The sequence below is a fragment of the Nannobrachium achirus genome, assembly GCF_963921795.1.
Source record: "Nannobrachium achirus genome assembly, chromosome: 16".
In the NCBI taxonomy this organism is placed as follows: Eukaryota; Metazoa; Chordata; class Actinopteri; order Myctophiformes; family Myctophidae; genus Nannobrachium; species Nannobrachium achirus.
In genome coordinates this window covers 51,519,376-51,532,489 of record NC_137823.1, presented here as the reverse complement: position 1 = coordinate 51,532,489, position 13,114 = coordinate 51,519,376, and the positions used below count along the sequence as shown (strand labels likewise).

The 13,114-nt window shown below is 43.4% G+C and overlaps 1 protein-coding gene across 1 annotated transcript in view; it reads left to right on the top strand.

Moving 5' to 3' along the window:
• The window catches only part of scara5 (scavenger receptor class A, member 5 (putative)), a 107,548-nt gene extending 95,903 nt beyond the window's left edge, over positions 1–11,645 (top strand). The window contains exons 11-12 of the mRNA XM_080744344.1: positions 2,014–2,202; positions 11,334–11,645. Of these exons, the coding sequence (XP_080600470.1) occupies positions 2,014–2,202; positions 11,334–11,467 (323 nt within the window). The 3' untranslated portion in view covers positions 11,468–11,645. The remainder of the gene's footprint in view (positions 1–2,013; positions 2,203–11,333) is intronic.
• Positions 11,646–13,114: the final 1,469 nt, after the last annotated feature.

Genomic DNA, 13,114 nt, shown 5'->3' with positions numbered 1-13,114 from the left:
GTTTTCCCCTACTAGTCCGGGCGTTTCGGGCAGTATTTTGATGGAATCGTGCACTTTACGATAAAAGCATGAAATTTGGCACACAGTTAGAACATGCCATATGGAACATTTTTGGATATAGGGACATCGCAGATTTGTCTTGGGAAACTTGTGGGAGCTAATCAAAGTTGGGGTCTGATAGACTTACAGTAAAATAATACAAAACATAAATATGCTTTTTAAGTAGCATGTTTCCAAAGACAAATCTGTGATGTCCCTATAGTCAAAAATGTTCCATATGGCATGTTCAAAATGTGAGCCAAATGTCATGCTTTTATCCTAAAGTGCACGATTTTTTATCTCGGACTATACCCGCTATTGATGCTCTCTCCTCTCCTCTCCTCTCCTCTCCTCTCCTCTCCTCTCCTCTCCTCTCCTCTCCTCTCCTCTCCTCTCTCCTCTCCTCTCTCCTGTCATCTCAGTTAGTTTTTAGCTTCCTAATAAGGTGGATGAATAAAGGCTGGCAGATGAGAACGGTGCTTTTCCAGAAAAGTATTCAACACCCTTGCCTTGCCCTCTCAGGACCCCATCGGCAGCTGCCTGCCAGACTGCCTGTCACAATGTGCAAACAGTCAACAGTTGTTGAAAAATTACTTTTGGACAAAACTGAGAACGGCAAATTGACTAACCTTCAAGCTTCTTACAAATGAGTCAAAACAGGAAGGAAAACATTGACTCGCCTCAAGCCGTGGTGTAATTTCATTTATTTTAGGAGAAAGAAAGGCTATTTTCTCTGGCGTTATGGAAAGATCGGTACCAAGAAAACACACTATTCCTCTTTAGATTATTTATTTATTATTGTTTTAGTTTCCCAGTGATTTACAGGGGCTTCATTAGACTCATAAACACTCTGGGGGGAAATTATCCTCTCTACGTATGACTTCAAAGCCTTGCCAGTAAAATGTAGGCTCGACAAACTGCCTTGCATCTGGTAACCACTCAAGCCCTATTTTCTACTCTGACTGTTAGAACATAGTTGATCAAAGCTCTAAGATCTAACGCATCACTATGCAATACGTTGTGAGCTTGTAGATTGACTATTTTTGGAGAAAAAAATACATTTTAGCCACAATGACATGCCCAAAAGAGGGATGCCAGGGTGAAAGTGGTTAATATATTGATGCTGGCAGTAAGTATTGAATAGTCAGCTTTCTTTTTTTGTACATATACTTGCAACGCAAGTTGAAATAGATTACTGTGAAAGTCTGAAACTACAGTATGTGCAACAAACACAGAGTGTGTGTGTGTGTGTGTGTGTGTGTGTGTGTGTGTGTGTGTGTGTGTGTGTGTGTGTGTGTGTGTGTGTGTGTGTGTGTGTGTGTGTGTGTGTGTGTGTGTGTGTGTGCTCACATGCATGCGAGCGTTTGCGTGCGTGTGCTTACAGTATATGGACACAGAGGCGTCAATATGGGTATGGCAATGTATGGAAGTTGACATACCTTGGATCCATGGGAAAAAACATAAATGTACTAATTAAAATAAATTCACGAATGTCTCTATGACTGTCTCTATCTGCGTTGATAATTCTGTTATTAATTTACTTTAAACTAACCACAATACAAATTAGAACAAAATGATTGCTTTCACTGGTATTATATTCTCCATTATATGTTAACAAATATTCCCCGCAGTATGTATTATTGTTAATTACCAGCAGGCACATTTTTTTCAAGTGTGGCAGTCAGTTGTTTACTTGTGCCTGCGTAAAATAATACTATGCCTGTTGCTAAGGTATGGCAACATGACTGGTGTCATGCCCGCGTGCATGACACCAGTCATGTTGCCATACCTTAGCGTTTGCTGAAAGCTGAACTGACGCCACTGTATGGACAGCATGCCTTTGAAAATGTGTAGGCCTACAGTATGTTTGCTCATTCTTCTATTGATCTGACAGTGTGTGTGTGTGTGTGTGTGTGTGTGTGTGTGTGTGTGTGTGTGTGTGTGTGTGTGTGTGTGTGTGTGTGTGTGTTTCAGTGGTGGAGACTCTGGTGCGGCTGGTGAACGGCTCGGGTCCTCACGAGGGTCGCGTGGAGGTGTACCATGAGCGGCGCTGGGGGACGATTTGTGACGACGTCTGGGACAAGAAGGACGCAGACGTGGTGTGCAGGATGCTGGGCTACCGGCAAGCCACCGAGGTCCACAAGACAGGACGCTTCGGACAAGGTGAGAAGGCCAGGTGTTTCTTTAAACCAGCGGTTCTCACACCTTTTCATGTCAAGGACCCCCATCTGAAAATATTTCGCTTGGTGTATGGATGCAAAGTTTGATGCCGATCTGCCCAGCGGAGTTCGAGATTAGCTCAGACGCACAAACATGGATTCACACGAGTACACAGGTGTGAAAACATAGTCCTCGCCAGGCTGATATGCGATTAATAATAATAAAAATAATAATAGTAGTAGTAGTAGTAGTAGTAATAGTTTCTTAAAGGAGTAGTTCACCCCCAAAATGATTTCCTAAGACAAGATTATAGTAAATTTACCCCCTTTGATTCTGGATGGGGACCCAAATGCATGGGCCTGGATGGGGACCCATCAGAATCATTGGGGGTAGATGTAGGGTCAAGGGTCAAGTAAATTATCCCCATTAATTCTCACACAAATGCAATTGGGTCCCCATTCAGGGCCTTGTATTTGAGTCCCCATCCAGAATCAATGGGGGTAAATTCACTATAAAACATTTTTTGTCTTAGGAATGCGACAAATACAAAAAAAATATTATTGAACTCCAGTCTCCATGGTGTGACTAATCAATAGGAAAAAGAAATAATTTTTTGGGGTGAACTACTCCTTTAATGCTCGAAGGACGACACAACCCCTACTTGTAGGGAAACTTTAGGGGCCCCAATAACCTGAAATGTATGTCATCTTACTTCAAATGAATGGTACCATGTGAGAAAGTGTGCCAGTTCCCAGCTTCTTACAGTACGCCAATCACACCTCACTACTCAGAAACACCAAAACTCCAAAGCCAAATGAACCTTAAAGGGAAGTGAACAAGGTTCTTTTCCACTGCACCGTTCTGGCTTGACTCTTCTCAGCTCTGTCCTCCTTTTTTAGGTGTTCTATTTGGCCAAAGTACTTGGTACCAGATACATTCTCAGTGCCTGGGTTCATTGCTCAGAGTTCTAGTGCCATAACCTTGGTTGATTTCACCTCACTCACAACAGACAAGCTATATAAGATGCTGTGTGCCTGCCCGCGGTACTTATCCACAGTCAAGCTGTCCATGGAAGTGGAGGGGATTTTCTCCATTTGACTTAGTAACTGCACTGTTTTTCACGAGCAGTATTAGTTGCACACCACTCTGAAATGCTACAGAGATTAATATAACGTTTTTATGGGGGAAAGTCATCTGAGCCAAATGCCATCAAATGAGAGTCCCCAAGGTCATATCTATCTCGCCCTCTAGCCTATTCCTTAGCCATTCCTTAGCTGTCTTATTTTCTTTCTTTCTTTCTCCCCCTCTCTCTTTTCTCTCTCTCTCTCCCTCTCTCTCTCTCTCTCTCTCTCTCACACACACACACAAACCCTTTGCCAATCACAATTACATCATTCACAGTTTCGATCCAGTCGGATTATTATGCTGAATTGTTACATATAAGTCTGGAAAATTGTTGAAAACACCCTGCAGCTTCCAGGAACCATACTCTGGAGGATCATCAACAGTGATTAACATTGTCAGTCCTGGCTGTCGAAGCCACTGGTAATTTACAGAATTGGGGAGAGTGGACGACGGAGTTCAAATGAGTCTTCCCTCGGGGGTTGTCTTTAGCAGCTGTCTCTGAATCTTTGCTGTAAATATTAGCGTCGCGACTTTGGTGATATCGTTCCCACTGATGTGCCGTTGATTATTAGGAGGTATTTAGTCACGTTCTCTACTTTCCCACAGCCCAGTACCACAACGTTAAATGTCCGCTATTCTCCGGACCGTCCATCCACAACAGAATTCAAGAGGTTTAAGTGTTTGACAATTGTTTGGCAAAATGTGGAGATAAGCGTCTACACACAGTAAAATCTATTCTATTGTAGCATCCATCGCTCAGATCTCTACCTGGAGATAAGCCAGTGAAAACCTAGCGATCAATGCAATATCATAAAATAGAAAAATAAAAACATACATGAAAGAAAGAAATCACACCCAGTGTGAACAAATTGGTGCTATTCATGATTGGTGCTATTCATTCCGCAAAGCTTGGCCAATGTGACCCTGGGCATACAAACGGACACCAATTGACCAAACACAGTCCGGACAGACACAGGACAAAGCCTGATGTAGGAGCGGTTAGCACCGCTCAAAAACAAACATGTCCTGGTCGAGATTGCTCAAGATCCATTGGGAACCACCAGTATAATACAAGGTTAATTTGTCTGTATCTCAAAAGCAGTAGATTTAGTAGACAAAACGAATTGAGTGGCTCTCCCCTCTTACCCCTCCCTAGACGTTCATGAATATTGTATTTGTGTTTCTGAAACAACAAGAAAAACATTATTGTGATGTATCCTAAATCTGGCAAGAGTGAACCGGTTCCGGCCTGTAAATAATTTGCGTAAACATGTATTGAGATCTAAAATAAGCGCTTTTAAGTGTCCATGACGGCTTGAGCAAACCCTTGGTAGCACCTTGGAGTTAATGTGCAATAATACTGTTTCTGGCTACCGCCCCAGCCCCTGAATGCACACTTCATACGCACGCCACGCTGCATCCCGTGCACCTCACTTTGCGTACTAATGTGCACACGTGTGTCGTTCACACTGTTTGCAAGATGTCGAGAGTTTCAGCCCGTTCCTGCACAGTTATGTTACAGCAAGGGTCTTCAACGTTTTCAGACCAGGGACCCCTTAACTGAGAGAGAGATGAAGCAGGGACCCCCACTACCCATAGATACCATATGGTTTCATCGTTTGACGGCACGATCATCAGTGTATTTTGGATTCATGTCAATGTGTGTTTTCAGATATTTAACCACTTGAACCGCCAATACTTATAAAATGTGACCTTTCACTCTGTACTTAGTCTGCTCTTTTCTCCCTCTACACCAAAGCTCTTTGCCAAAAATAGCCGATCTACAAGCTCTCAACGCCTCGCAGCGCGAGGCGTTGTGAGCTTGTAGATCGGCTATTTTTGGCTAAAGTTCTCCGAATATGGACACTATAGGGTTCAAGTGGCTAATGTAAAAAAGGAGGAAAAAAAGGTTTCTATCACACAAAGATTTGGAGGACCCCCTGTAGTAACTCTGGGGACCCCCTAGGGGTCCTGGACCCCCTGTTGAAGACCCCTGTGTTACAGTATGTTGGGAGTCCATCTTGTACCTTTGGAGCCTCCAACAGCGGGTCTATCTATGAGGTAAAAAGTAGCCTAGATGACTGAGGCCGGAATACGCAAGTTAAAAAACAGGCCTCCTAAGGAACATATTGCTCACTGTCTCTGTCTCTGTCTCTGTGTGTCTGTCTCTCTCTCTCTCTCTCTCTCTCTCTCTCTCTCTCTCTCTCTCTCTCTCTCTCTCTCTCTCTCTCTCTCTCTCTCTCTATACACACACACACACACACACACACACACACACACACACACACACACACACACACACACACACACACACACTCACATAATAGTTCTGGGTGCTGTTTCCATCAGCTCAGCGATTGCCTAGTGTTCCAACTCCTCGTCACTACAGATGGTTGTAAACTTCTATGGAATAGAATGTTTTGGACCTGATCTTACCTGACACACATCTTTGCCGCTGTAAAACCCTCGCAAGGACAGCTTCACATGAGCATAAACGTAATGCTCCGCCACATAAAACTCTGTCTGTTGAAAGATCTGTATCAAACAATTGTCAAGCCTCAAATCTCAAGTGACCCTTTTTTATAGGAAGAAGTGTATGGATTGATTTGGCTAATTACGTTTATTATACAAGAAGATTTGGTATTGTGGACCTTAAATCTCATCGTACAGAAATTTCAGGGAGGCCATGAAGGCCATGGCCGTCGTTGTTTGGCCTTGTGCCCCTCAAACAAATGCCATGTCCTGAGGCCACAGTGGCCTTAATGCCCCAGCTGACTGAACCACTTTTTTCTCTGTCTCTTTCTTGTCATGTAGACACCAGTGTCTCTTTTAACTCCAGAGTCCTCATCCTTTGATTTGTGCAGGGCTGAGCATGGATCGGATTTTAAATACTATTCATTCTTTTCACTGCAAAATTTAAAATCATACGTAACCCTTAAATTCAATTAATTATTTCAATGGACACAAATATTGTCTTATTTGTTCGCCTTCCTGCCCTGGCATTTGGCCTTTGTGCCCTCAAAAAATGGACAACACCAAAGGCCAAGTGGCATTGCCCCTAAAATGATGAAATTCCAGGCTCCATGTTACTACATACTGTACATGTCCTGTACTACACTAAAATGTGTTACCGGCCTGAATGGTTGTTACTCATAAAAACATTCACATTATTACATTTTGACCTACATGTATGTATGTTGTTGTTGTTTATTTTATGTGTATATATTTTTGGTGGGCATGGGTTGTTACGTGCACGTCTTGCCTGTTTCTAATTTCTCCACAATTAGAGCCAAAAGTCGTAACAAAAAAATCTATGGACTGCAGATTAATGTATGCCCAGTCTTGATTACCCAGAGGGCTGCATGGCTGCAAGCTGGGTGGCTTGAGGCAGTGGTGGTGTAACTTAAAGTTGTACCATGTAACTTTTTTTATAAAACAAATCTTAAAATTGTCCTAACTGTTAAATCGCTAAAGTTTTAGAACACCCACTCCGTGAATTTCAGCCTGTAAAGCCTTCTCTATATATGTAAACTGCGATCCTTGCCGGGGACCGGATCTCGCGCCAAAATTGCGTCATCACACTACCGGCCAATCACAGCGAGGGTTATACAACTGCCGGCCAATCACAGCGCATCTTGAAGTGGGGTCGCTATGGCAGCCATATTTGTTGTCGCCCGTTTGTACCATCCCTTCTCTAGGTAATTTCGCCTACCAGGCAGGGTGAAGGAGTCCGTATCTCTGGAATTACTGAACGCACAGGAACAAGGGACCCCTCAAAAGATAGATCTCAGCGAGGTGGAGGCAGACGCGGGGGTCTGAAGGTACGAAAAACGGCCGAAAGACGCGGACGCGACCGCGGTTTGCTATAGGGCTAATGACCACTAGTTGGGCATCTTACACAGTATAGCTTTAAGATTTTCCTTGAGTACTCTACTGAAGTACAATTTCATGGTTGTTTTATTTTACTTGAGCATTTCAATTTTGTAATACTTTATTTACTTCTAATCAACTACATTTCTTTCGGCAATAGAGGGCATGCGCATGCATTATGTGAATGGCATATCGAGTGGCAAATCGAGTGGCAAAGTGAATGGCAAAGTGAGTTTAACGTTGTCTAACGTCATTTAATGCAATCAGATAGGACTTTTCTGTTTGGATATGTGGGCTGTTAAGGCCAGAAAGTCATTTTTTGCCACTCAGTAGGCGTTCCTGCATAACTTCCGAGTATGATAATGATGTCACGTGCATACCCTCTATTATTGTACTTTTTATACCAATACTATTTCACAGCTTTAGTTACTTTTGATTTTGATGCCAGGTGGCAAAATAGTGAAAACGATGGCTTCCAAGAGAGAAGACACTCTGTACAAAGATGAGACACAGAGTTCCAACCCTACTGACATTATATCAACAACTTGACATGGCTGAGTTGGGTCAAGATGACATGCTAAGTAGATATGGCAGATATTAATATTATTCATGAAAATAAATAATTCTGTGTAGACCTATCAGCTACTTACTAAAGTAAAAGAATCTTTCTACCTCTTCCACCACTGGCTAAAGGTTGTAGATTTAGATGTGGTTGCATGCTTCAGGGACAGCAAGGATTCCCCTCGTGCTTGGATAAACTGCATTGTAATAAAAACAAAAGCCATGTTGAAGGTTTTCCTGCAGACAACAAGAGCGTCAGTTGATTGAGTACAACAAGAGATGATGTACTTGTTGTCTGCAGTTTTATATATTTGTTCTTCCTTCCAAGATGCACCACATCAGTCAGTATTTAAATGACCCAAATATGATGCAATAATGCCTTGATCTTGACAAGGCCTTGAAATTATTGCCATTTGGAGGAGGGGAATAAAAGTGCAGGATTAAGGAGACAGTGAGTGTGCTTGGAAAACAGAAACACTGAAACGAGAGAGAGACAGAGAGACACAGACACAGAGACAGAAAGAGATAGTCTGTTGGCCCCAAACCGATTTATCCTGTGTGAGTGGTCCAATATAATAAAGATAGTGAGAGAGCAGTGGTTAAGAATCAACTCTCTCTCTCTCTCTCTCTCTCTCTCTCTCTCTCTCTCTCTCTCTCTCTCTCTCTCTCTCTGTGACTCAGAGCAGGGCTCAGATTTTACAACAACCATAATTCATTTGGGGAAGGTTGGTTGAGTAAATATGCTCTCATTCAACACCACCTCGATTCAAATGAGCATGCACTGTCTGCTGTCTGCAGGCCACTGAGCACAGGAGCAAGTGTGCGCAAAATGCCTTTTACTCCACCACAATTATTTGAAAACCTTTGTTACTATTTACTTGTAGATTTAGATTTTCAACTTCGACCGCCCAGCAGTGGGGGTCTTAATCCACCGACCACCATCGCGATTTTTATCATTTCAACAAATAAGCCAAACTAACTGCTTGACATGAACAATGTTGCTAAAACTAAGATGTCTGAGAGCTTATATCTTTTTTATATGCACAGATTTAGTAATAAAATACATTTTCCCGTAAGGCGACTTCCTGGTTTTCATAGTGTGTAGCAAGGGGAGACGGACCGTTCGACCGACAGTACAGTACATACAATGAAGTACAGTAGAGGCACGCCGTGACGTCATCAACAATATTAGCCAAAGAGATAGCCTGATTTATCTTTTTTTTTGTGTGTCATCATCACAGCTTCAAGTAAAATAAATGTGAGTCCTTTTTCCACCACTGCACTTGCAGTACTAGTGCAGCGCATGCAGGGTTCCTATCACCTTTCCGGGCTGCTGTAGTTGATTAACTGAGCTCCGCAGGAGACACTCCCCTCGCTGCTGTGGAAGAAGCAGCTGCTGGAAGTCATCAGGGACTTGAACCTCGTGTCTTGGTGCTTCACACAGCTGGGGGACGTTCAGCACTGTGTGTGTAACACCACTGTATCTGTTGTTAGTTATAGGAGCATTCAGGGGGCGGAGCCAGCTATAGTCAAACGACTGGGGAAGCCTGGGCTCATGGAACGTACAAAGACACTCAGAAGTTAACATGAGCTGAAAACAGCAGATACACAGACCTGCATGTCGATTGGGCTATTCACTGACATGCGATTCAATATAAATCAGGCTATAGTCTTATCAGTGTATGTATGGTACTAGGTCAGTGATTCTCAACTATTTTAATTACAATGACCCCCAGTTTGATATGCATTAGGCCCAGACCCCCATTTGAAGCAATTTTCATCTTTGGGGCCCCAATATACAGTGTAAACTGCTAATTTAACTGAGACAAAAGGACCCTTGCTGGTCCATTTGTCTCAGAGTTAAATTAACATTGTTGTTCCCGTAAAGGTCCATTTAGTTCCTAACTATCATGCATTTAACTGCGGACCTCCTGGAACCCTCTCATGGGGACCCCTTGGGGTCCCCATGCCCCACAATGAGAACCAGTGGTATAGATCATTATTCCACTGTTATTTGACGTCTCAAACCCAAACCACTCTGTCTAAAACTCTTCACTTTCGGGCAAAATCCATTTACAGCCACGTCCTGACGCGGGGCTATGCCTAGCTCTGGCTTTGCTTGAGTTTTCGGGTCAATCTCGTGACGTCTCACTAGACATGAGGCTCTTCAAGCGGGGCAACAGAGTAACGGCCATCGCTTCACTTCCAAGGCTCCAGATGTGCTGCCATCACAGTGTTAGCGCAGTGTGTGGGGAAGACCTCCTGAGTCCCATCACGCTGGAGGATCGGAGTCTGAGTACAACCAGATGTCGCTCTATCTTGCCCGAGTTCCCTCATAGTTGAGTTGGATCCCTGTCCAGTGTCCATTGGCTTTCTGTCAATGCACCTAGGAAAAGTCAGACGCTCAGAGAGTTAAATTAACACTCTGGGTTTTGTAGGAGAAATTGAGCTCAATAATAGTCGAGGACTCTGAAAAGTCTCAACTGGCTGAAAGGTTCTTGGGTAATAGAAAAGATCCCACTTCACATTTATCCATCTATCGTGCATGGAAGTGTTGTAGGCAGTTTTGGCTTTGAACACTGGAATTAAATGAGCATGTTGTATAATTCTACCCAAACATGTAATAATGAGTAATAATGCTTTTTAATGGTGATGGTTGAAAACAGGGAAAGTACTTTTATTTCCATGATTCCTCCACACAGATGGAATGAACGTGAAGCAGTTGTTCAGTAAGTGTGCAGTAAAAAACATTGGCTTTTCTGATACATCTGTATCTTATCAGTCATCCTTTAAAAAAGCACTTGGGCCTCAGCGACACACAGCCCTGAGCTGCCTCGCGTGTCTTCCTCGTGTGTCCTTACCGTTCACAATCACACTGGAGCACGCAGTCATTCTCAACCTTTTTCATTTCAGGTTTGATTAGCCATGGACTCCCATTTGATACCTCTCCCCCATTTGATACACAGAGGATTCTACACCGTACAATCAGGGACGTGCTGGGCCCCTGATTCAGCCCGGGAAAAAGAGTTGGAGAGGCCCTCGTTGCGTGCTATGGAGAGAGATCTCTCTCTATAGCGCTGCTGCTACTCAAAGATTTGCCATTTCAGATCACGACAAGCCAGTGGGCCAATTACTGTACATGAGTTATATTTCGTCGTTGTCGGGTGGAAACCTTGTATGTCCAAAACCGTTTGTTTTGTATTTATCATTTTAAAAATGATTTAAACTAGTGAAAACAGCCGATCTACAAGCACACAACGCCTCGCACCGCGAGGCGTTGTGTGCTTGTAGATCTGCTGTTTTCACTACTTTTGTGCAATGGCCTTATATGATGAAGCAGACCAACATTTTATTTTTATTTTTTTCCTAATGGCCGGCCTGGACCGGCAGCGAATGAACCGGCCGTTCGGGAGTTGTCCCGCTTTTCCCAATGGCCAGCAGGTCCCTGCGTTCAATCCTCTCTCTGTGTCAAAATAACTCTGACACTGCACACATTTTGTTGTTTCCCAAGATGAGAACAATTATGAACAGAAAGTAATTAACTAACTCTCTCTTCCTCTCTCTCCGTGTCTCTTCAGGTACTGGTCTGATCTGGATGGATGATGTGGCTTGTGCAGGAAATGAAGACACCATCCACCAGTGCAAGTTCTCGGGCTGGGGCAAGAGCAACTGTGGGCACGTGGAGGACGCAGGGGTCACCTGTGCCACCTAATAAACGAGTCACGATGTTCCACGACTGGTGACACCGACCCATTGAGCATGCAAGCTGCCACTGAACACGGCCGCGTGCACAACTCGAGCTAGCTTATTAACTACCAGTTGACGCACAGGTGTCGTGTCAGCGGTGTATGCTAACTTATGAGCAGCTTTTCTCTACATATACTGTATATATAACCTACGATACCACGTCGCCTATTGATTGTGATATCAATATAGAACGCCAGGAAATTCAAGGACTTTTCAGAAGTTTACTGCGAAACAGAAGTTTACTGCGAAACAAGTGGACATTGTAAACGCAAGACTAAAAAACTAAGGTGTACCACCAAATGTATGGCCATTTTGAACTCTGACCACCAATGATTTTTTCATTCTGATTTGCTGCAGCAAATGAACCGATAGACAGTGGGATTGCAGTACAATGGACTCCACCAGGATCAGCCTCTATGAAGGGTCAAACATCAGCTGTGACACACAGCCATAGTGATTTTTCCCTTGAGCCTGAGTTATACTGCAGTTGTGTGCCACGCACCACAAATAGCAGATCTACAAGCTCACAACGTGTCACACCGCGATGCGATGAGAGCTTGTAGATCGGCATTTTTTAGTGCACGACACCCATGCACGACACACGTGCGCAACTAAGTACACATAAGGCTTCAGGGCTTTGTCGAGGGTCAGTTTACAGCTGTGAGCGGTGGCATCGAAATCTGCTCTGTGGTCAGCGGTAAAGGACGACCATCTAGGAGCACTTTGCTTTATCACCTTTCAACTCTATAGTGTTTATGAGCTGGTGCGACACGGCCGCAAAATGAAGAAAATGACTAGATTATCGCTTTGACAAAGGATCTTTCACTTACTGGCAGCTGCCATCGACAGTATTATTTTCATGAATGACTTTGGAGCACGCTAACCATACCACAACATTGCCTATTCAAGTCGCAGGCTCAGCCACGGCTTTGCACTTGTGAAAACATTAAAAGTCAAAAGAAAGAATGAAGAAAGATCCTGATAAAACAAAAGATCGTCTAGGAGGTTGTTAAAAGAAGTTGGGAAAGGGTGAGTCAGTACAATTACCCTGGTTTGTTGACGGATTAAGTGATTAGAAGGGAACAGATGGATGTGTGGACCTCTGTCCTGTACGATTTACGACTCTGGCTCTGTCAGTGTTTACTGTCTCCATCTACTGAGCCAAGAGTGGGCTTATTTCATCATTACACACGCATACACCAAACCAACCACAAAGCTCTTTCACAGATTTGTAGAAGGCATGTAGGCCTCCTTATCCTAAAGTTTGGCACCTTCCTTGTGTCCTATCCTTGCTCAAGTCTACTTCACAGATCTGGTCCAACAGCAGATGTCATGGCCCAGGTATTCAACAAGGGACTCCGAGGGAAAAGATTGTTTGATTGCAGTCCAGTATGCATGGCTCTGGTCTCGGTGAATTGTGTCATACACTGTCCCTCGTAGGTCTTGTGCTGAGTGAATTGTAAGGCAAGACAAGTTTATTTGTATAGAAGATTTCAACAACAAAGCAATAAAATGCTGTACATAACACATTAAGACATCAAGACATAGAGCACAATAAATCCATTATAAAAGGGCATTTGAAAACAACACAAATCTAAATCAAAAGGAGCAA